The 23515-nt window shown below is 37.6% G+C and overlaps 1 protein-coding gene across 2 annotated transcripts in view; it reads right to left on the reverse strand.

Annotated features, from left to right (window-relative positions):
* Positions 1-23515, reverse strand: part of CADPS2 (calcium dependent secretion activator 2) — a 493834-nt gene that overhangs the window by 117012 nt on the left and 353307 nt on the right. For both annotated transcript variants that reach the window (XM_060108899.1, XM_060108898.1), the window contains exons 14-15: positions 11434-11535; positions 1417-1480 (exon numbers count right to left, since the gene is read on the reverse strand). In XM_060108899.1, coding sequence (XP_059964882.1) covers positions 1417-1480; positions 11434-11535 — 166 coding nt within the window. The remainder of the gene's footprint in view (positions 1-1416; positions 1481-11433; positions 11536-23515) is intronic.

Raw genomic sequence — 23515 nt, forward strand, 5'->3', positions numbered from 1 at the left:
CTGTTACTAACTCTTTCCTGCTGGGGGGAGGATGGGAGCTCTGCCATGGAAACCAGCATATAGAGAGGCTGTACTAGGTACCCAGGATGGGATGCCGTTCCAAAAAGCAAAGCTGCCGTTAAGGATTTTTATCTCATTGATCATACCTTAATGGATAGGATGAAATGAAAACTCTGAAAAGCCTGAGTTACATGCAGCTTTTAATATTATAAAAATTCTAATAAAACAGATAATTATGACAATAATATTTCTATCACACCATTCACAGTAATCAACGATAAGACAGGGATATATAGATAAAACCAATCTATAATCCAAAGATCTCACTTTAGTCATCAGTTCTAGCCCTCCTCTCCCAAATCCTTAAATCACTGAACAATGTCTCCCATTTTTGCTTTTCAGAGGTGCAAATAAATAATATATTATCTGGAATTCCTTGGGCAGAAAAATCAACAAGAGCCAAGTGCTTAAAGTCAACAAATCAGGACCAGAATAATCAAATCAAGAGATAGAGATGATCCCTAGATATTCTTTTTAATACAGATAAGGAATAAAACTTGTTCACATTACTTAAGCTGTTAGCTTCCAACTAGCACGTGACTAGTTTTATAGACAGGTGAAAGGATACTTCCCTTTTTTTTTAATTGGCGTATAGTTTGGGGTAGGGTTGCTTTACAGTGTCATACTAGTTTCTGCTGTACAACGAAGTGAAACAGCTATATGTATATATATATATATATATCCCTTCCCTCTTGGACCTCCCTCCCACCCCCCTCTCTTTACACCTAATCTGCCACAAAAACAGCAGTGGAGAAGAGACTTTCATTAATAAATGATTTCTAGCGTGGGTATAACACCTTATTTGTGATTTACTTTTTGTATATTTCTATAATTTCATGACTTCTATAATCATCAATTTCTGTAATTCATGAATTCTTTCAAAGTAACACAAATTGAACTGAAATAAATTGAGATAAACTTAGAATGAAAGAAAGTATATGTTTGTGAATATTAAATGTTAAACTCATAGGTATGAGGGATATGACAGACAGAAGTACAAATAAGTCAGGGGGATAATAAAAGACAACTGTAAAGTCTGAAAAACAGATAACTGTACTTATCTGAAATAAGGAGGGGAAAAAAAGAGGTGGGAAAAATGGATACTACCAAAAAGATGATAACTTTAACGCTAACTCAGCATAGGATGACAGTGGTAGGCTTCAGAAAGGCTTTGGAGAGGAAAAGCAGGATATAGAAGAATTTGAATGTAGCAAGATAAAGTGAGAAACTGATGAAATGCAACAGACCCAGGTGATACCACTCTCATGAGGAATGGGACCATCTGCCTAGTCCAACACTAAAATACACAGCCATTGAGAATGCAAATAGTACTTACAAAGTAATGTTCAAACATACCCTTTCAAGTAATGAAAGTGTAGCTTTCAGTGCACCTTCAGGTCGTCCAAAGGGAAAACAGTATCTAAAAAAAAAAGGGGGAGAACAAAAAAGTCAAACATTTAATATCCAAGACTGCTAAATAATTTCCTCTTCTATAACTTGGTGTTATTGGAGAACATTTCTAAAAAGTGGTTATAAAAGGGCATTGACCCATGCAGGAAATTTTTAAATGCTGAAATTTACCTAGTCCCATGATTCAAATGTCTTAAACAGTAAAGGTATAAACTGTGATGAAAAAGGTTCTCAAGTTTCGATGATACATGTACAAAAATACAGTAACCAAAAAGGAATCTCTAGGGCTTCCCTGGTGGCACAGTGGTTGGGAGTCCGCCTGCCGGTGCAGGGGACATGGGTTCGTGCCCTGGTCCGGGAGGATTCCGCATGCACGGGGCGGCTGGGCCCGTGAGCCATGGCCGCTGAGCCTGTGCATCCGGAGCCTGTGCTCCGCAACGGGAGAGGCCACGGCAGTGAGAGGCCCACGTATCGCAAAAAAAAAAAAAAAAAAAAAAGGAATCTCTAGGGTCCTATAAGTAAAGAGAAACTTAAAATGCATTTCCTACTAATTTCTTGTTTAAGGTGTTGTTATTCAAGCTCTATGATAAAATGAAACGACTCCTCCCATTTCCTCCTATACTTATGTGCGATTTAAGATGGAAACACACACTGCATACATAACTTCTAGGAGAAACAAGATTCCGGCTCCCCCCTGTCCTTACATTTGCCTGTCTCTGCTGGTGTCCAACTCTCCAACCTCCCCATCCCCCCACATAAACCTTCTGCAGCTCTACTGCCCGCAGTCACTTATCCAAAGTATTTCTAGTCCCATGTATTCCTAGTACACACCAACAACTGGAAGGCAGGTATTCTGAAATCAGGGTCAGAGCTGGGAGGATGAGAAGGCCCCTCAAAAGTTAGCTGCCACATGGTGGTGACAGGTTTACTGCTCTTTACAAGAGGGTCCCTCTTCAGGTCACTTTCCACTTAGAGAGTACAGAATGTCAGGGCCACTTCATCCTGCAGGTGCGCCTCGCTTGTCCAACCAGGTTCAGCAAAGCCTCCCTGACCGCTGTCTCAGCCCCAAGATCAAGCGCTACACAGGCAGCTGGGCTGTCGTGGACTGCCATTTTGCTCTTAGACATCTTCAAACTAATAACTTGAAAAGTTTACTTATTTCCACGTCTTTTGCCATTATCCAAGGACTAAGTAGACGTATTTTCTAAGACATAATTACAAAGAAATTCTTTTTTTCTGCACTGTACTTTGATGAGGTTTCCCTCAAAAGCACATACAGTTTAAGCTCACGTTCTTTTACAGGACCAAATTTTAAAGAGAAACTTTACTGGACCTAATTTTAAAGAGAAAGAGAAAGATTGATTCCTCACAAAGCAGTCGTTGAATCTATATTTGGATTAGCTTTTAGTTTTGTGAAACTTCCATTCACGTCAGATAAATGCAAATAAGTGTCATATAAATCTAGCCACTCACATTTTTCTTCAGAGTACTGTTTATCATTCCATTTACTGTTAAAATTTTCCTTCTCTTCATCTTGCCTCTATGCATCCTCCCCCCTACTACCTCCCCTGCCCATACATAAAAAAACATAACCAATTTATTTTGATAAGAGTTTTTCCTGCACAGTGGTGCTTTTTAGAGCATTAGCAAATTAGTGAAGTAGCTTTAGTCATTTTGTATACCATAAACCTTAATCCACGTTTAAATAAAACACAAATTGGGTTCTTGTAGTCCCCTCCTCCTGCTTAAATCTTTTCAGTGTTTCTGCATAATCCATCCATCCATTGTCTTTCCTATTGTTTATTTCCATTAACCTATGGGTGACACATTTTATGAATGGAATGTTACTGATCCCCAGATTACATTTAGCATTTCAGGGCTCTGAGGTCCCACTGGGTATGCTCTGAATTAGCATTAGCTGCCCGTGATGTGTAAATAATTCAACACATTTACAGAGTACAAGTAATCCTGAATCAATAAAATACAGAAAATAACTACACAGAAGCTTAATTAATCTTCACAAAACAAGTTTTAAAAGAAGGGAATCATTTTGTTCTGCCTTTCAGGATAAATATTTTGGGTTTTTACCACTTTGATAGCTCTGTAATAGCTAAGCAAAGTGAAAAACACTCAATTAACAAATAAAATTCAACCAAGTTTAATACCTAATCTGAATAAATCAAAGTCACGTTGATTTTCACTTTAGTCAATTAATTACACAGATAAATGAGCCTGCATAGACCTGTCCAATGATTAAACTGGTTTTCTTTGAATTTTAAATTAAAATTTTAAATACAGTATCTGTTTTTATCAAAGTTATATATGCACATAGCTGAAAGGGAACTTTTCCTAAGGGGATTTTTATGAAAAATGTAAATCCTTTATGTCAGTTTCACCCCCATTTCCCAAGTAATTTCTCGAGAAAAAAATGTTTTTAACTTTTAGCTGATTCTTTTGGTATTTAAATGTCATATCCCTAACCTACATGATAATATTTCAAATTCTTGATTTTCCAGTTTTAGATATTATCCTACTAACTTCCCCTACGGAAGAGAAGTTCTTAGCTTTTTTTAAAAAATAGATTTAGAGGTGTAAGTGGCATACAATGAACTACACATATTTAAAGTATAAAATTTGATAAGTTTTGACATATGTATACACCTGTGAAACCAACACTACAATCAAGGCAATATACATATTCATGCCCCTCAAATGATTCCTCCCGACTCCTGGGGCCCAGGCAACTACTGATTTACTGTCATTTAGATTAGTTTGTGTTTTCTATAATTTCATGTAAGAGGAATCATACAGTATTGAACTTTTTAAGGTCTGATTTCTCTCAGCATAGCTGTTTTGATATTCTTTCATGCTATTGCAATGTATCAACAATTCATTCCTTTTCATTTCTCAGAAGTATTCTAGTACATTTTTTTATCCATTCCTTGTTGACGGTCATCTGACTTGTCTTCATATTTGGGCTATTATGAATAATGCTGGTATAAATATTCATATTAAAGTCTTTGTGTGGATGTATGCTTCCATTTCTCTTGGGGAAATACCTAAGAGTGGAATAGTTGGGTCATACATTAGGTGTTTAAATTTTTAAAAACTGCAAACTATTTTACAAAATGAGTTGTACCATTTTATATTCCTATCTATCACTGTGGGTTTAGTTTATGCTTCCCTAAAGAGTAATGATGTTGAGCATCTTTTCATATGCCTTTTCACCATCATATATCTTTAGTGAAATATCTGTCAAAGCAACTTTTTATTGGGCTGTTTTATTTCTTATTGTTTTAAGAGTTATTTATAGGGAGTTCCCTGGTGGCCTATCGGTTAGGATTCTGGGCTTTAACTGCTGCGGCCCAGGTTCAGTCGCTGGTCGGGGACCTGAGATCCTGCAAGTTATGCAGTGTGGCCAATAAATAAGTAAATAATTTTATATATTCTAGATAGAAGTCTTCTGTGGGATATGTGTTGTGAAAATATTTTCTCCCATTCTGAGATTCCCTTATAATGTCTTTGGAAGATCAACAGTTCTTAATGTTGATGAAGTTGGAAGTAATATTTTTCCATTTATGAATCACGATTTTGGTGTTCTATTTAAGCATCTGTGCTTAGTCCAAGGACACAGAGATTTTCTGATTTCTATGTCTATCCATCTTGAGTTAAATTTTGGATCAGGTGTGAGGTATGGATCCAGGTTTTTATGTTACATTTGGATATCCAATAGTTCCAGCACCACTTGTTGAATAAAGTATACTTTGCAAATTACCTGTACATTTGTTGAAAATCAATTAACCATATGCATGTGAATCTATTACTGGACTCTCTATACTACACTACCTTGATTATTGATTTTTGAGTAGATAGTCTTGCCTTGTTTTTGACTGTAGGTGGAAAACATTCAGTCTTTCCTACTTTTTTACTATTAAGTATGATGTTAGTTGTAGGTTTTCCATGATGACCTTAACAGGTTAAACATATGACATGTGGTAATTATTATTTTGATACTATTGTTTACTAATTCTATCTTCCCTGTCATTTTCACTTTTGCTTGTTTTTTTTCTCTTCATTGGCCGTATTTTACTATTTCTTTGTATGCCTAGAAATTTTTGACTGGATGCTAGACATTGTTATTTTACCTTCTTGGAGGCTGAACACTTTTGTATTTCTTTAAATATTCTTGAATTTTGTTCTGGAATGCAGTTCAATTCTTGAAAATAGTTTGACTCATATGAATCTTGGTTTTAAGCCTCATTAGGAGAGACCATGACAGTGTTTATTCTAGGGCTAATTTTTTTCCACTACTGAGGCAAAACCTTCTGTATTCTACCTGATGCTCATGAATTAGGTTTCCACTATATATACTGAAAACTGGAATTACTCTTAGCCCTGTGTAAAGAAACCCCTGTAATCCTTTCACATAGTTCTTTGCCCAACTTTGAATAGTTTCCTTACATCCATGCACAGATCAATACTTAGTTGAAGACTCCAGGAGGACCCTCAGCAAATATTACTTGTAGGTCTCTTTGCTCTCTCCTTTAGAACTTTGAGTTGAAAACTCTGCCTGCCTTACCCTCCACGGACTCTCAGTTCTGTCTCAAGTCAGGATGTCTGTGGGGATCCACCCAGATTCCTCCTCCCTGGACCATGATCTAGAAACACTGTGCTGTCAGTAAGCTGGGGCAATTAAAGGGCTTATCCATTGTTTTCCATCTCTCTGGAATTACTGTTAATTGTCTTATGTTTAATATCTTGAAAAGTATTTTTTCCCACATATTTTGTCTTTAAAAAATTGTTTCAGGTGGGAGGGTAAATATCATCCCATTACTCCATCTTGGACATAAGTTGCTTTTTTTTTTAAGACCACTTTCCACCACCCTAGACATAATTTCTGTTCCTCCTACCCTTAATGCAGTTACATCACTTTTGTGTGTTAGACTGAAATTCAGTATCTATGTTAATTACATAAATGTCCTAGATAACTGAAATGTATCCAATATGATTACTTTCTAGTGTCACTATTTTGTTTATAATATTTTGCTATATTTGTCTTTGTTTTAATTTCTTCTTTTTATTATGTACTTAATCTAATACAATTCCAAGCTCTAACACAACTAATAAAATTCCAAACTCTATTCCAAGTGGGTGAAACTTCTCTCAATATGTTAAAATATCTCAGTGTTTTGTCACTTTGATCTACTTGAAGAATTTTCTGACCTGCTCTGGTCAGAACTATTTCCTCTCTAGGCTCAGTTGCCACTTTGGGGTCTCTATTAGCTACCAGTACGAAGATTCCCTCCTCTCTCATGTTGATTTCCTGTTGCAGGGATCTTAACTCTCCCTCTTTGTTTTCTCCTTTGTCTTGGTAAATTGCATTCCCCAGAAAGGGAATATGGGAAGCACATCTTTTGATGTCCAGTATGCCTGAAAATATCATTATTCTACCATTACCCTTAATGGAGACGTTTACTAGTGTAGAATTCTAGGTTGGAAATAATCTTTCCTCAAAATTGTGAAGCCACTGATGCATTGTTTTCTGGATATCAGTACTGCTCCTCACATCAAAATGAAAGCTGCAGAAGAAAAGGATCTTTTTAAAAATTTTGTTCACTGCCCGACACATAGTAGGCACTCAGTAAATTACTGTAGAATAAATCAGTGTTGAGAAGCCATTCTGATTCTTGATTCCTTGTATTTCATCATCCTCCCTTTTATCTCCAAGACTGTGAAAATTCATAAAAATGCACTCTAGGGCCTCCCTGGTGGCGCAAGTGGTTGAGAGTCCGCCTGCCGATGCAGGGGATACGGGTTCGTGCCCCGGTCTGGGAGGATCCCATATGCCGCGGGGCGGCTGGGCCTGTGGGCCATGGCCGCTGAGCCTGCGCGTCCGGAGCCTGTGCTCCGCAACGGGGGAGGCCACAGCAGTGAGAGGCCCGCATGCCGCAAAAAAAAAAAAAAAAAAAAAAAAAAAAAAAAAGCACTCTAATGAGTATCTATTTTAATCCCTTGTGGTTGGTACTCAATGGGCTCTCTTAATCTGAACACTTATGTCTTTTAATTCCGGAAAATTGTTTTGAATAACTTTATTGATAATTTCCTATCTTTAACCTTAACTGTTTCTGGAATTCCTATTATTTACGATGATGAAACTCCTAAGCAGATCCTTCATTTTTCCTATCTTTGTAGAGTTGCCCCTTAGTATCTGTGGGAAATTGGTTCCAGGACCCCCATGGATCCTAAAATCCACTGATACTCAAGTCCCTTATATAAAATGGGGTAGTACAGTTGGCCCTGTATATCTGCAGATTCAACCAATCCAAATCGATCTGGCCAGGGATGTGAAACCCAAGGATAAGAAAGGCCAACTGAACTTCTATTTTCCTATCCCTCCCACCCTCCACCCTGTACTTTCTGGAAGATTTCATTAACTTAATCTCTCAATAGTATGTACGTATTTGTGTCATTTGCATCAATTTCTAAGAGTTTTAATTTTTTTTCCCTACGATTGTTTTCTTTTTCTTTTTTTAAAGCAACATCTTGTTTTTGTTTTATGGATGCTCTATTTTCTCAAATCTCCAAGCATATTAATAATAGATTCCCACCACCCCCTCCACCATTTCCTTCTTCCCACATAATCTTTCTTTTTTCCCCAAGTTGCTTTTTTGTATTACTTATTTGGGCTCTGTCTCCCACAGTAAATACTTTCCTCAAATATCTGATGCCTTACTTTGGCTGTCAGATCATTTTCAAAATTGCGTTATTAAAAAATTGAACGGAAGCTATATGCACCTAGGTGGGTACGTGCAGACTGTGGTCTTTGCTGAAGGGCAATAGAGCTGGGCTGTTTCGGTGGGAGTCTTTCTTTTCCACAGCTTTAGGTCTTTTCTCTTGGGCTAGTCAGAGTCCCGGGGGAAGGTACTTACAATATGTATGGGAAGTGTAAGCCTGCCTGCCTGCCTGCCAGCATTTTGGGTGTCAAGTGTGTGAGTTGGAAGGAGAAGGCTGTGATTCTCAGATTTCAGAATAACCATTTATCTAATCCCCATGTTTCTATGTAATCCCAAACTCCAACTGTGCCTGATGTTTCCTCCCCTCCTCTACCTCAGCTCAGGTACCCTCTAATTTTACCCTCTCCAGGGAACAAACCAGCAGTGCTCTTCCAGGGAAGGGGAGGGGCAGTGGCCTGGCTGATGAGGTAGAAAGGAGATCTGGGGATCTAAGTGTGTCTTAAGCAGATTTACAACAAATCATCCCTTACTCTTAATTTCCAGGAGGGCTTACAACTGGTAATTCCAAACGTTTTGGGGATTGTATGACATAAATCAGATTGCTTCTCTGTATTCCCCATTGCCCGTTTATGATCCAGTTTTTCCTGGGTGGCTAAATTAGATACCATCCGTCCATCTGACTTCCACATTTTTAACTTATTTTTTCCATTTTTTTCCCTCTTACTCTTGCTGTCCTTGTGGGTTTATATCTTCTGAAAAATACTGTTCTGTTGTTTTGGTTAGGTTCTGTGAGGAAACTGAGCCAGACATGCATTTAATCTGTTGTCTTTAACCGGAAGTTCCTCATTTATATTTAATTTAGTTTGCCTTATTATTTTACCTGTATCTTTGAAATCCATTTCTGAAATACAGTTGGGCCTGAATAAATAAACTTCTATACAAGAGTTATTAATAGTACTCTGGTTACTTCTTTAGTGTGAGTTGATAAGTAATTTACGTTCTTTCTAAATTTTAATGTAAGTGGCTAAGGAAGATCATTTGGCAGAATCCTTAGGAAGATCTTCATGGACAAGTTAAACGTTTTTCTAAATTTGCCTATATGGATACCTAAGATTTCCTCTGTTTTACTTTAATCCCATTTCCTCTTATCCAGTTTTCTATGGACTCAGGAAAAATAAAACTGGTAAAATTTATACAAACTCTACAAATATCGAAAGGGAATATAAAAGTCAGCCTAAAATTTCTAGACCAGTTTAGTTTAGTTCTTTATAGTACATCAAAGAAATAAAAACGAAAAAGAATTCTAGCGTACATCTTTACAGACATTATTAAGAGAAATAGAGAAACAAAACCGTAAGAGAGAGACTACTAATACAATAAATGATGTGGACAACTGTCATTCCCTGCCTCTACTGTGTAGCTGTAAGCACTATGGGGGACAGGACCCACTGGTGGGCTGGCTCTCACCAAGCTAACTCGATCATGGCGGTCCCATGGCTTGTCAGTGACTGAGGACCTAGTACGTGGGCTTCCTCTGCCCCCTGGGTTTGGTTCAGGACTGGGCCTATGACCTATCTAGGGCAAATGAGATATGAGGGCTGGTCTGCTAGGATCTTCTAAGGAAACTTTTCATCTTAAGAGAGAATCACAGAAAGAGACAGCCTCTACTACCTTCCCTTTCAACTCCAGCATGTAAGGATGTGAGGCCAAGGAATTCTGTGGTCTTGTTACCCATCTGGGGATAAAGCCATCCCATGAAGGAGAACAGCCGTGTGAGAATTACAAAGAAATGGAGCTACGGCTACTAAATTCAGCCTGTCTTAAAGTCCACCCCATCTGAGACCTGCATGTAAGTGAACATATCCATTTATTTGTTTAAATCAGTTTGAGGTAGGATTTGTTACTTGCACATGAAAGCACTACTACAAATAACCATAGAGACTTATAGTTACTGATGTATATAGTCAACTGAATGATCAGCTCTGTCTCAATAATGTCAAAAACAGGAAAATTATATATTGACTTTCATTAAATGACAAACACAATAAATATAAGGGTCTCTACACAACCTAAAAGACAATACTCTTAACAGCAAATGCAGAAACATCCTCTGCAAATGTGTTTCCTAATTTGAATTTATTGGCCTTTTGGGAAGAACAGTTCTCTGATGTGAGACTGTTCCATGCATAGCATTTCTAAATCCAGCACTAAATGACTGCCCTCATGCCCAGTTATCATGACAAAGAAAATCCTCCCTCATTCACTTACCTTCAGGTAGTGGTACCAGCCCCAGATGAAAACACCAATGCAGAGAAACAGATGGATAGTATATCCTATGATAATTTTTTCCTTCAGTATCATTTTAAAATAAGAGTCTAAGCTTTTCATATTACAAATAAGGAAACTGAGGCCCAGAGCAGCCATACTCTATTCACATGGTTAAACAACAGTGTTTTCAAACTGTTGAGGGGGAATTTATTTTTCAGTAAGTTCACATGAAATGACATACCTGCAACATGACAGGTATGCTATAAGATGCAATACACTGACATGGCAACATTTTATAGGATCTAATGATGAGACTGATAGAAAAAGGTATATTTCTGTTTTTAACCATTAGGTTCTATTAAGCTAACTATAATCAGGGGAAAACAATATTATCAAGATATTTATCCTTCACCCTGCAAATGCTTCTTAGTATCAGTACTGAATTTTTTTGGCAAAGAAACTGTGCTAGACGTACTGTGGTCCTTGTTCTCACAGAATGTAAATAAAAGGATAACCAAGGACTATATGATAGGTGACCAGGGCATAGTACAGATGATGAATGCTAAAAAGACTTCAGCTTTTCCACTCTCTGCTGGAATAAATGAAAAAGTCTCCCCTGTGAAGGTGGGGCTTGAGTCTCCTTGCCTGGCTATGCAGTGAGAGGGAGGAAAAGCCCCCAGAGCTGGGGGAAGAGGCTATGCAAGGCTGAGAACTGCACAGGGCTAGCAAGAGGGCCCCTTTCCCTTGCAAGGGGCGGGGCCTACTGAATGAGTAGTGCAAACTGAAGGCAGGCTGAGAAGCAGAACACAGACCTAGGAACATGGATCATACGTTGCAGGCAATGGAGGAGAAGCTACTGATTGTGCTTGAGCAGTAGCAGAAAGATATAATAAACATTTGTAGGGGATTAGAGGGTTGAGTGAATTAAAGAAACAAACACTTGTACTCATGGAGTATATACCTGAAATGGCTTATCTGATTCTCTAAAAGGGAAGACAGTCGTTCCTTTATCTCCTCAAACTTCTCTTTTTCTTCCATTGAAATAGTTCCGATTCCATCAGGCCTGGAAAAAAAGAGTCAGTAATTTATTGTGATAGAACATTTACCTTTTTAAAAAAGTATTTATTTATTTATTATTTATTTTGGCTGCACTGGGTCTTATTTGTGGCACATGGGATCTTCGTTGTGGTGTGCAGGATCTTCAGTTGAGGCATGCATGTGGGATCTAGTTCCCCTACTGGGGATTGAACCCGGGCGCCCTGCACTGGGAGTGTGGAGTCTTACCCACTGGACCAACAGGGAAGTCCCTTGAACATTTACTTTTATATATTTTATATCTTTATTTCCCTGAAAAATCCAAATAATTAAGGAAAATGCATATTGGTTCACAGTATACATACTACTTGTGTCTACACTGGAAATTTATTGGAGATATTTATAGCCATTTACTTCATATTTTGACCCGGAATGAATGGAACAGAATTATTCTCTTTTAGACAGCCTTCAAGGTAAAGGATTACAATAAATATTTTTCAGATCTACAGGAAACAATGACTAGTCCTTGAGAATGGCAGTGAAAAGTGTTTTATAGTGATACCAAACATATGACCAATTAAATATCCTGAATGGAATTATTATAAAAAATATACTGAATGTAAGCTAAAATGTCTTAACTCCTTCTCTTCCAAATAAAAATTAAGCTAATGTGAAACTGGAGATTTAATTTTAATTGTTGTAAGGAACAGACATTTTGGATTCATGCAGTGGTTTACTGCTCTATTTTTTTGTTTAAATATAAATGAAACATGAATACTTGAATAAAAACATACAGAGAAGAAAGACCACCTATGTTTCAAGATTTTTGTGCTTAACCAAATATGCCTATGAAATAAAGTATCAACTTTATAAATAAAGTAGTACCTTTAAAAGTAGCAACAGGGACTTCCCTGGTGGTGCAGTGGTTAAGAATCCTCCTGCCAATGCAGGGGACACGGGTTCGATCCCTGGTCCGGGATGATCCTACATGCCACAGAGCAACTAAGCCCATGCACCACAACTACTGAGCCTGTGCTCAAGAGCCTGCAAGCTGCAACTACTGAAGCCCATGTGCTCTATGGCCAACGAGCCGCAACTACTGAGCCCACATGTTGCAATTACTGAAGCCTGTGTGCCTAGAGCCCGAGCTCCGCAACAAGAGAAGCCATCGCAACGAGAAGCCTGTGCACCGCGACAAAGAAGAGCCTCTGCTCGCCACAACTAGAGAAAGTCTGTGTGCAGCAACGAAGACCCAATGCAACCAAAAAAAAAAAAAAAAAAAAAAAGTAGCAACAAAGATTGAACAGAAGTCTTCTTTTACTAAGATTAGGATTGAAACCATAAAATATATCTAATAGGGGTTCAGAATTTATTCTATATCAATTTAAGTATCTGGTAGTATAGCAGTCATCTAAAATTTTGAATATATGAATTTCACTGTCTGTTAAAACAGAGAAAAAGATACATTAATTTTACATTTACTTTAAATATTTATATATTTCAACAAAATGAATCTTTTGCATTTCTTAACACCAATCATATCTTCTCAAATTAACTTATTTTTCTAAAGATTGTTTTAATTTCCAAAGATTTATCATTTGAACTTACTAATTTTTAATGTTTATGTATAAAATAGGTACAAGTGAGGATTATGAAAAAAATTGGTATTTAAAATAACTTTCCCAACAAGATTTTTATTTGCTGTTCCCACTGTTTTTTACCTAGACATCTATACGTGTGTGTGTGTGTGTGCATTTTTGATGCTTGTAAACTAGTCAGTTAGGATAAAAGCAATTAATTCTAAAGTTATACCTGAATCATACTGGCTTAAAGACCTTTTATTCATATCAAAGCATCATTTCTCCCAGAAAAAAAAGCATCATTTAAATCTGAGAAGTTTTTTTCTAAAACAGAGTAAATAATTTGTTATTTCAGAAACTTGCATCCTGCTTGAATTTATGCTTTGAAAATATTACTTACAATTACATTTCATTCTGATCAATCAGAATGCAGTTTGAATGTTAACTGCAGAAAAACTAAGGGCAAAATATTTGGTCTTTCAAAATTTTTAGAAAGGAAAAAAGAAAGTCTGATTTTAAATTCTAGAGCAATGAACTATGAACTAAGCCCAATGTTTTAGAATAATTTAACAATAGATTTTTTTTCACATATTACTTCAGAGTCAATTCCTACCAAGCAAATAATAGCAAAAATCCCAGACTGTAACCTAAGCATAACTATTGCCAATGATCACAAAAGTTGAATTGGATAGTTCTATATAAATCATTAATTTGTGAATTTGGGCAGACAAAAACTGTAACTACATTATGCTATTCCAAAGACAGCAAAACATCCCATACCACAAAGTTGCAAGTGGTCAATTCACTAAATACACCTATGCAAACTTGATGAAAAAGAGCAAAGAACTTCTCTTTATTGTTCTGATGACTGACATGGTCCTTTGGCCTTGTGCTCTGACAGATGCCACACAATTATATTTGAGTGAATTTTACTGTTTGTTTCAACTGTCAAAGGAGATTGTAATCCACAGTGACAGAGTACATTGGTGGGTCATATGAAACTTCGCTGGGGCACATCGCCTACCTGACTGAATGAGGCCAGGGGTTCAGTCGATGAAGAGCGAGAAAAGTCAGTCGGGGGGAGTGTCACTCGTGTCACTTTCACTGAGATAAAGACTGTCATACACAGTGAAGGGCTGTCACTTCACTGAGCTTATTACTAAATTACGTATACATCTGACAGGTTAAATACATTTTATATTTTGGACTTGCCCTTATTCACATATCCTTATTTTAATGTGTATACCAGACTATATTAGGTATATGAAGTGGCCTTCTGTATCTAAATTATTGAGGCTAAATGGCAACTTTGCTGCAGTCAAGTCTAAAAGTAACAGCTCCTTCTACAATTATTCTTCCTAGTAAATGCAAATACTTCTGTGTCATTAATATCTTCTTGTCATGGTTGCTATTAAAACAAACACAGCAATTATCAATGTGCCTCGTACTGTTCTGTTTTATATGTATAACAACATAGGATGCCCACAGCAATCCTTTCTCTAGTCCCCAAGAGAGGAGGCTGTTGAGCCTCAGGGAGGTTAGGTGACTTCCCCAAGGTCACACAGCTTGTAAGGACAGAAGCCTGGATTTGAATCTAGGTCTCCTGCATTCCAAATCCGAGGCTCTCAGTGCCCATGCCTTATTGTCTTTCCTCTGTGTTTTAACAGGAAATCAAGAACAATACGAAAAATCCCTAATAAAAAATGGAAGCTATATTTGAGAAGCAACAATGGTGGAACTATTTTAAATACACTTCCTCACATCACACATTTTCTGTTACTTGTATAAGGCAGAGAGCTTAAATACCAATACAGTTTAAAATACCTACCACTGAATCAGTGATTCAGTTAAAAAAGACCTTAACAAAGGAAATCCTAAAATTTGCTCTTTCGTGCATTACGACATAGGTACTTGCAGAATCCTTGAGAGATATTTAAGCCAGTTACATTTGATGAACATTTGCCTAGTAGACTCAGGGTAATAGAGATTCAAAGTATAATAGTTTTATAAGCTCAGTTTATAAATTAATTTGTCAGCTATATGTTCAAAACATATTCAGAACTTGACCACCCTTGACCACTTCTGCTGCTCCCCTGGTTCTGGTTATCATCAGCTCTTCCCTGAGTATGGCTGTAGCCTCCTTGGTCTCTCTCTCTCCCCTCCAGTCTTTTCTTTGTCAGGTGGGTCAGAAAAGGCTCTTGCTGTGATTTATGTCATAGAGTGTTCTGCCTATGTTTTCCTCTAAGAGTTTGATAGTGTCTGCCCTTACATTTAGGTCTTTAATCCATTTTGAGTTTATTTTTGTGTATGGTGTTAGGGAGTGTTCTAATTTCATACTTTTACATGTACCTCTCCAGTTCTCCCAGCACCACTTATTGAAGAGGCTGTCTTTTCTCCATTGTATATTCTTGCCTCCTTTATCAAAGATAAGGTGATGATATGTGTGTGGGTTTATCTCTGGGCTTTCTATCCTGTTCCACTGATTTATATTTTTGTTTTTGTGCCAGTACCATACTGTCTTGATTAATGTAGCTTTGTAGTCTGAAGTCAGGGAGCAGACATACTGCCTGGAACAGAGCGCTTGGGAAGTTTGTGGGTTGAATAAATACACCAGGAGTTAACATATAGAAAAGTCCTGTAAATTGATGAGATTTCCTTTACCTTCCCGCCTCATACTCCCTCCCTCCCCAACTCCTCAGGTAGGTTTGCCTGTCCTGGCAGTTTGGTGGTTTGTGGTAAAAGATATTTTGCAAGCAATGAGGGGGCAAATGACAAAGTTCATGGTGCTTTTGAGTTTCTTATAGGCTTCTTTTCACCTGCCCTCTCTGATGAGGAATGTATGACATCTTAGCTTCCTCCAGAGAGAGTGAGAAGGGGAGAGACACCCTAGAGGGTGGTATTTCTGAATTGTCAATTCTGCCTACAGCACAGCAGGTAAAAGTCACTTTGCACTTCGTGTATTTCCCACCAATATCCATTTGTGAACAGAATAAAAAAAAAAAAAAAGAGGAAGACACAGGACACAAGAAAATAGGAAATGGTGGAAGATGAAGGAGAAAACAATAATCTCTCATTTTTGTTCTCAAATCTATAACACCTCCTATTGTTTCAAACAAAATGATGTATCATTTGGATGGTCATATAATATATAATCAGTGTCCTTTTACTTGCCCTGAAATTTTCAAATATCCAGAAGAAGAAATTAATTCTACCCCTATACATTCACTGAAATAGAAGAAACAGATTTTCTAGGAGAAAATATCTCAGAAATGAAATTTAAAAATCATATTCTCTTTTTCCAAACCCTCCTCCCTCCTGATCCTTTCCATATTTGAATTTCCAACTGTATTCTATTTTCTTTGGAAATTCTTTTCTATTTTCTTTTTTTCTACACACACACAAAAAAGGCAGGAATCTGACACTATGAAGATATGTGATCTTGTGACTTAGTTTTTGTGGTGAAGTAATGATGGACAGACAGGTCAAGGTTAGGTATCAAGGTGTCTCATAATTGTCCTCTCCTGGAACCAACTAAAATCAATACTGCAAAAAATTCTAGAACTCAAGAAAAATAAAATATCAAGAGGATTTTAAAAATAAAGAGAATTAAGGTTGATAGTATTCTCTGATACAAGTATCATCTCTGCCTAATACCTAATATTATTTTTAAAAATAACTTTTTAAAAACATTAAAGAACTATATACACATCATAATTTGGGAGGAGAATTCAGAAAAATACAAAGACAAAAGTTTTCTTAAATGCCCCAATCGGAAATAACTGGTAATACCATTTTGTAAATATAATCCAGCCTTCTTTCTATAAATCTATACATATATTGCACATTCTAATGTATAATTTGATTCTTTTAATGAAGTATAAACATTTTCTCACATCATTTAAATATTCTAATATATGCTTTTTAATGGAAGAATGATATTTCATTATATAAATGTACCATGTATTTTTTTTTTTTTTCGGTATGCGGGCCTCTCATTGTTGTGGCCACTCCCGTTGCGGAGCACAGGCTCCGGATGTGCAGGCTCAGCGGCCATGGCTCACGGGCCCAGCCGCTCTGCGGCATGTGGGATCTTCCCGGACCGGGGCATGAACCCATGTCCCCTGCATCGGCAGGCGGACTCTCAACCACTGCGCCACCAGGGAAGGCCGGAGGATCTACTTTGAGATGTCCAAATGTTTTTCTCAAAATGCACGTTTTATCATGTGATTTCTGCTCCTATTATAGTAGACTGATGTGATATTCCAAAAGTCCCTCTTCACTACAAAACTCCTAAACACTGAATAAATGATAGCAAATACAGTTAAACGTTATGTTGTACTTATAAGAAAGTAAAAAATTCTCCCAAGAGCAGGAAAATAAAAATGAACTAGGAGCTGAAATCAAAGTAGGGGTGAATGTGAACACCAGGGCTGCCTTAAGGGCAAATGTCGATTCCAAGGACGTTCGGTAGCTGTGTTGTTCAAGGGAATGCACCACAGGCTCAGAGACCTAATCTGCATGGGCAGCTAAACTTGAGATGCCTGCAAAAAGTCGGACACTTGAATGGGCTATACTATCAGTGAAAGGATGGGCTAGAAAATCAATATCCTTGCAAAGGAGAACAAACAAGGAAATCTGTCTGTTTGTACAACATCTATAGACTGAGTGAAAAGAGCCTTTCTTGAGAATATGCACCACTTGCCTGACCTCATTAAACTGGGTACCACCTGTGCAATCGAGGAATCTCCAAGATGGAAAATAAAACAGCTCCAGTAGCACCTCCTATCACCAAGTAAAAGCAAGAGCAAATCCTTTTGGGAAGCAAGCATTCTCAACCCCGGCCTTGTAGAATTTCCACAGATTAATCCAAGTATACGTGCTTACTACAAAAACTGCTAGCAGAATAAGCAAACGGTTGACCATGACAAAAACATCAGCAGAAACAATGGACTTATATAAACACCTAGAAATTTTAGTTATTGCAATGATCAGAATACAAAATAACTAATTATAAAAGGTCTAAGGAAACAAAAAAGGAAATAAAAGCCAAGAAAGGAATGAGAGCTACTCAGAAATTACCAAATGGATTTAAAAAAGAACCTAAGAGAATTTCTAGAACTAAAAAAATTAATAATTGAAATTAACAATTCAATGAGTAGGTTAAAAAGCAGGTGTCATAGCTGAAGAGAGAAATGTGGAAGTAGAGCAAGGGCCAGCAAATGATAGTCTACCACCTGTCTTTGTGAATCAAATTGTATTAGAACACAAGCCACACTCATTCATTTACATACTGCCCATTTGGCTGCTTTTGCTCTACAGTAAGAGTCAAGTAGTTGTGACAGTAGCCCACAAAGTCCAAAATATTTATTATGTTTACTATCTAACCCTTTACAGAAAAAATCTGCTGAGTCCTGAAGTAGAAGACAGAACTAAAAATATTATATAGAATGCAGCTGGAGAACTAAGTACACAGAATATATATTAGAGACATTAAGAGATATAGAAAATAAAATGCCTAATATATGGGTAATTGGAGTTTAAGAGAGAGCAAGATGGGAGGAGAGACAATATTTAAAGAGATTACAATATTCCAGAACTGATGACAAACATGGATCTTCATATCCCAATCAAGGTAAATTCAAAGAAATTTGCACTTACCCAATATCAGTGCACATGAATCAGAAAGCCACAAAATTCCCAAACAGAATTATTTAAAAAGAAATTCACATGTAGACATATTACTGAACAGTGAACCCACAAAACACAAAAGAACAAAATAATCCTAAAACTATTAAATCAAATCTCCCTCAAAAGAATGGCAATGAAGCCTTCTTAACCCAGGGAGTCAGAAGAGTTCTTCAAAGTTCAGAGAGAAAATAACTGTCAGCGTAGAATGTATAACAAGCAAATTTTTCTCTCAAAAATGTGAATGAAACAAAGAAATTCCAAAATTCGTTATCTCTAGGTATTCCATTTATGGAATTCCAAAGAATATACTTTAGGAAAAAAGTAATTTCTAAATTGAAGCAAGTATTGAGTATAAAATAATAAAAAATAATGTCTAATGTGTAAGATTAGAAAACAAATAAGGATACAGTTAAAATACCAGATAACATAAGCATGTAAGCCAGGAAGGGGGTGACTGGAGGGAAATGTTCTAAGGTCTCTGCACTTTTCAGAAGGAGGGGAAAATCTGCTGATTAGCATAAGATTTTAAATTTTAGTCACATACATGGTAAAATCTCAAAGGTGAAAAATGTAAATGAGGAGAAAAAAAGAAAATAAACTGGGTGAAACAAAAAGGAGGCAAGAAAGAAACAAAAAGCTTAGAGACATGAGCCACAAAGAGTCCAAAATAAAATGGTAGAAATGAATTTACTTATATCAATACACATGATAATTGTAAATGGACTAAACTAATTAAAAAACAGAAATTGTTATACTGGATAATTAAATCAGAATCTAGTGTGCTATTTATAAGACACAAGAATACAGAAAGATTAAAAGTAAGAATAAACATATATCAGACAAATGCCAAAAGAAGGCTACGCTAATAACCATCTAAATAAACTTTAATGTAAAATGCATTATTAATTATGAAAAGGGTCACTAAATCATAATAATAATTTCCATTCACCAGGAATATTTAATAATTTTTAAACTTGAATACACCTAATAAACAGTCTCAAAATACAAAGCAAAAATTTGCAGAAGTAGAGGAAGAAACCACCACTGCAGTGGCAGCTTTCCATTCACCTTGGTCATAACCCCACAGATCAAGCAGACAAAAAACCTGTAAGAGTTGAGAAGATTTGAACCCCAAAACTCCTGCTTGCCCTACCAAGCTACAGAATATACATATTTTTTAAATGACATGAAACCTTTACAATATTTAACACATAGCTGGACATAAAGAAGTCTCAAGTTATGAAGAATCAGTATCATACCGATTACATTCTCTGAACACAAAGAAATTAAGTTAGATATCAATTTTCAAGAATATAACCAAAAAAAAAATCACTTTCCTAGAAATTCTAAAATATACTTATAAACAACCCTGTGTCTAAGAAGAAATTATAATGGAAAGTTAGAATTACTTAGAGTGAATTTGAATCAAATACATTATCAAAATGCGTATATGTAGCAAAAGCAGTACTTAGTGGAAATTTAACCTTAAACACTTATTTTAGAAAAGAAGAAAAGATGACTAGTAATGAGTTAAACAGCTAATTTAGGAAGGTAGAAAAAATAATCCAAGCAAGTAGAAGGATGGAATAATAAAGTCAAAGACAAAGTTTAATGAAATGGTTGACTACAAAAGGGGGCACACAGGGGAACTTTTAGGGTGATAGAACTAGCACTAGGGTGGTGAATATATGACTCTATGCATTTGTCAAAACGCACAGAACTATAAGAACTGTATAGCTAAACGAGTGAACTTTACTGTATACAAGCTTAAAGAAGAAAAAAAAATTCTATACCAACTAGGACGCTGAGGGATCCCAGGATGGAATGCATATCGTGCAAGTGACTCTAACTGTATTGTATGACGTAACCTCACTAAATAGAGTGGGGGGAAAAAGGAAGGTGTCATATCGAACTTTGGAAAACATTTTTGATTGGAAACTCTAAGGCCAATAACTAAAGGCCTTGTACACAGTGTACTCTAGTTGGCAAATTCTGAAACTGCTTTACATGTATACTGGGGTTGAACCAATAAGTAAATGGATGGGATGGTAGAAGCCAGATTTCTCACTGTTGAAGAGAGAAGTTATGAATCAGCAAGAGAGGGTGGCTAATATGAGCTTTGTGGTATTGGACTAGAGGCGGAGACATCAGTATGAACTCATGGGTTAGTATACATACATACATACGTATCACCTAGCTGTGTCTGCTCAGAGGGCCTGGAAGCAATGGCATCCCAATAGCAATGAGCATATCCATCATCCTGATCTTGGTTTCTATATACTGTTCTCTAAGAAAAGGTATCAGGGATCTTTGGAGAAATGGCTGATTCTAGGGCTGAGGCAGGGAAAAAACAATATGAACTACAAGCATGTTTTAGTACCAGAGAGTAAGAAGGGGCTCAAAAACACACCTCAAAGGGAGTCTGTTCGAAAGAGCTCTCAACGGCTAAAGCTGGAACAATTTGAGCAACAAAACAAAGTAGTATTGGATTATAACCCAAAATATAAAGTAACTATACATGAATCCATATTGCTATAAACAAGTGGTTGACTAAATACACAGGGGACAAGAGACAAATCTTCATTGCAGAAGAATTCCAATTTACTAAATGTAGCTAGTCCTCCCTCCAGAAAGTAGGGTTTAATTCCCCTCTCTTCTTGAGTATGAGTTGGACTTAGTGACCTACATCCAAAACCTAGCACATGGAGACAGCAAAACAATATCTTTACAGTGGAGAAAGCTGGCAAACACTACCTTAACTAAGTGATCAAGGTTAACATGACCAGCTGTCTTGCAGATATCATGTGTTCCCAGAAAGGATGAGATGAGAGGGTATTTCATTATTTCAAAAACCTGTAGCCCCAGTCTAATCGTGAAAACTTCAGAGAAACCCAAATTGAGGGACCTTTGACAAACTATTTGGTCAGTACTCCTCTAAACTGCCAAGGTCATGAACAACAAGCAGGAGAGACTGAGAAACTGCCACAGATCAGAAGAGACTGGAGGACTGAATATAATGTGGTATCCTGAGTTGGACCTTGGAAAAGAAAAAAGGACATTTAAAAAAAAAGAAACAACAACAACAAAAAACCCCAATGGACTGGTGAAATCCAAATAAGGCCTCGTGGTTAGTTAAGAGTAGTGTGCCAACACTGGTCTTCTAGTTTTGACAGATGTGCTGTAGGAATGTATGACATTATTATGTATGTAACATTAGACTAAACTGAAATACAGACACTCTGTACCATCTTTGCAATATTTCTGTATATCTAAAATTATTCTAAAATCAAAAAGTTTATTTTTTCAAAAAATTAATGAAATGGAAAACATAGAAGCAATTGAGTTCAACAAAGCCAAAAATTGCTTCTTTGGAAAGACCAATAAAGTTCGCAAACTTCTGATAAGATGGATTGAGGGGGAAAGAGAGAGAGAAGGTAAAAATAAACACTATTAGAATGTAAAGGGAAGATATTTATAGGCAGGAAAAAAGATAAAAAGAACAATTTGAATAACTTAATATCAATGCATTTGAAAACTTTGATGAAATGCACTATTTCCCAGAAAATCATAACCTGACAAAATTCACTCGGGAAATAAATGGAAAACCTGATAGTTCTTTAACTATAAAATAAACTGATGCAGTGGTTAAAAATCTTTTCACAGATAGGTCCCTAAGGCCAGATGGTTTTGTTTTCCTATTTTTTGATGTAAAGTTTATTTTTTGGAATAGGAAAAATATTTCTTTATTTATATTGATGTATAGTTGATTTATAATATTATATTAGTTCCAGGTGTACAATATAGTGACTTGATGTTTTTATGGATAATACTCCATTTAAAGTTATTATAAAATATTGGCTATATAGACTTCCGGGTAAGATGGCGGAAGAGTAAGACGCGGAGATCACCTTCCTCCCCACAGATACACCAGAAATACAGCTACACGTGGAACAACTCCTACAGAACACCTACTGAACGCTGGCAGAAGACCCCAGACCTCCCAAAAGGCAAGAAATTCCCCACATACCTGGGTAGGGCAAAGCAGAGAGATTCCCGCACAGAGGAGCGGTGCCGAGCGGCACTCACCAGCCCGAGAGGCTTGTCTGCTCCCCCGCCGGGGCGGGCGGCGCTGGAGCTGAGGCTCGGGCTTCCGTCAGAGCACAGGGAGAGGACTGCAGCTGGCGGCGAGAACTCAGTCTGAAGGGGGCTAATGTGCCACAGCTAGCCGGGAGGGAGTCCGGGAAAACTCTGGAGCTGCCGAAGAGGCAGGAGACTTTTTCTTCCCTCTTGGTTTCCTGGTGCGCGAGGAGAGGGGATTAAGAGCGCCGCGTAAAGGAGCTCCAGAGACGGGCGCGAGTCGCGGCTGAAAGCGCGGAGCCCAGAGACGGGCGTGGGACGCTGGGGCTGCTGCTGCCGCCGCCAAGAAGCCTGTGTGCGAGCGCAGGTCACTGTCCACACCGCCCTTCCGGGAGCCTGTGCAGCCTGCCACTGCCAGGGTCCCGGGATCCAGGGGCGGCTTCCCTGGGAGAACGCACGGCGCGCCTCGGGCTGGTGCAACGTCACGCCGACCTCTGCCGCTGCAGGCTCGCCCCGCACTCCGTGCCCCTCCCTTCCGCCCAGCCTGAGTAAGCCAGAGTCCCCGAAGAGGCTGCTCCTTTAACCCTGTCCTGTCTGAGCGAAGAGCAGACGCCCTCCGGCGACCTACACGCAGAGGCGGGGCCAAATCCAAAGCTGAGACCC

The sequence above is a fragment of the Mesoplodon densirostris genome, chromosome 9, assembly GCF_025265405.1.
Source record: "Mesoplodon densirostris isolate mMesDen1 chromosome 9, mMesDen1 primary haplotype, whole genome shotgun sequence".
Taxonomy (NCBI): domain Eukaryota; kingdom Metazoa; phylum Chordata; class Mammalia; order Artiodactyla; family Ziphiidae; genus Mesoplodon; species Mesoplodon densirostris.